General features: G+C 34.5%; 1 protein-coding gene across 1 annotated transcript in view; it reads left to right on the forward strand.

Moving 5' to 3' along the window:
- The window catches only part of LOC101854908, a gene marked incomplete in the record, with an annotated part of 92,697 nt that overhangs the window by 87,896 nt on the left and 2,956 nt on the right, over positions 1-1,845 (forward strand). The window contains 2 exon segments of the mRNA XM_013089202.2: positions 129-241; positions 1,349-1,502. Coding sequence (XP_012944656.1) covers positions 129-241; positions 1,349-1,502 — 267 coding nt within the window.

The raw sequence follows: 1,845 nt of genomic DNA on the forward strand, positions 1-1,845 counted from the left end.
CTCCTCCTTCTTCTTCTTCTTCTTCTTCTTTTTCTTCTTCTTCTTCTTCTTCTTCTTCTATAATTAGTATGATTAAATTGTTATCATAATAATAATTGTTGTTAATTCAATGTTTCTGTGTTCCCCAGGAGTCACGACCCTACACAATCACAGGTGTCCTTGACCCAACATCAGACGAGAAGTTGACCGTTACTCAGGCAGCAGAGAGGAATATTCTGGATCTCCACAGCTCCACCTACAGGTAGGTGAAACCAATCAGAAAATAACTGTAGAAATTTTTTCATATTGTTGGTGGTGTTGTTATTGTTGACATGCTGCTGTTGTCAATTTGTTATTTTTAGGGTTGTTTGTCCTTGTTGTTGCTAACACAACGTTTAGATATTTTACTTTCACTATGGATTTGTTTCAATTTCACAAAGTGTCTGAAAGTACTGACATGATTTAACATTGAATTTACTTCAAAAATGTATATTGCTGCAATTGCTGTTTGCCCTGTCACTGTTATTGCTGTTGTTTTGGTAGTGGTGTCATCATTGATGTTGTTACCCTATGGTCCGACATGTGGACACTTGTATGAGTTGCATCCCATTACTTCACAGTTGGTGTGCTTCTTTAATGTGAGCTGCTACACTTATCTTTACGCTACTAAGCCATGTCTAATGCACGAAAATTTGATTGTTATTGGAACATTGAGATGATATACCCTCTTGTACAACTACAAACATAAACTTAAGAAAATTTTTTACAAGTGTTTTTCTGAGAAAATCGAGAACTGTTCATTGGTCTCTGTGATGTTCACAAATATGAAATGAAGATCCTCACAATCCTTGTCAAGACTCAAAATTCAGATGTGTGGATTGGCATAAAGAAAGGATCTGTTCACCCCATCTAACCTTCACAGCATTAAATTTATAAAAAGAATATAAAAAAAAAAAAAGATTGAGGAAAAGACTGATATCTGGTCTTAAACTATTAAACTCTGAAATATCCTAAGTACGTTAAAAAAGTTTTTTGTCTTAAATTAAAAATAAAATAAAATAGGCCCTTGTCTCAACTTCTTCTTATAGCCCATATGAGTTTAAAGAATAGTAGGCCTACTAAGCATTTATTTTAAAATAGTGTTATAATCTTTTATTTAAAAAAAAAGAAAATAGGGTTTTGTCTCAACTTCTAAATAGCCTTTGTGTGTTTAAAGAATAGTATTAAACGTTTATTTTTAAAAAGCATTTTAGTCTTTTTTTTTTTTTAAAAGGGTTTACCTCATCTCAATTTCTAAATAGCCTATGTGTGTTTAAACGTTAATTTAAAAAAAAAATCAAAATCAAAACCAAATGCCTTGTGCCCACAGAACTGAGCATGGGGAGAAGCTCCAGATTGCTGACGCCATCCACTCTGGTCTGGTGCTGGTGGAATATCACGAGGGAGAAGCTCACCACAAACCTGAAGTTGTCACAAAGACCTACGCTGTGCACGGTGTAGTGGATACCAGGAAAAAGAAGAAGGTAGCGTGGCTGTTTTTGATATCTTAAACATCATAATTTCTCGCTCTTTTTTTGTTTTTGTAAACCAACTCTGCCTTTTATTTATTATTGTTCTCTTTCATATTTTGTTTCTATATTCAAACAACCTTTTCTCTTTGTTGTTCTTCTCTATTTGATGTTATGTGAGGTATGTCATTAGGCCAGATGTTAGTATCATGCTGAACTACAGTGCAGAGTTAGGTTGTAAGGGATGTTGAACTCATACCATACTTTCATTTTTATCCTCGATCTCCTCTCATACTCATACCATACAATTGTCCCCCCACCCCTGTCCATTTCCTTTAGTACCATACCATAACAACCC

The sequence above is a fragment of the Aplysia californica genome, unplaced genomic scaffold (assembly GCF_000002075.1).
Source record: "Aplysia californica isolate F4 #8 unplaced genomic scaffold, AplCal3.0 scaffold00894, whole genome shotgun sequence".
In the NCBI taxonomy this organism is placed as follows: domain Eukaryota; kingdom Metazoa; phylum Mollusca; class Gastropoda; order Aplysiida; family Aplysiidae; genus Aplysia; species Aplysia californica.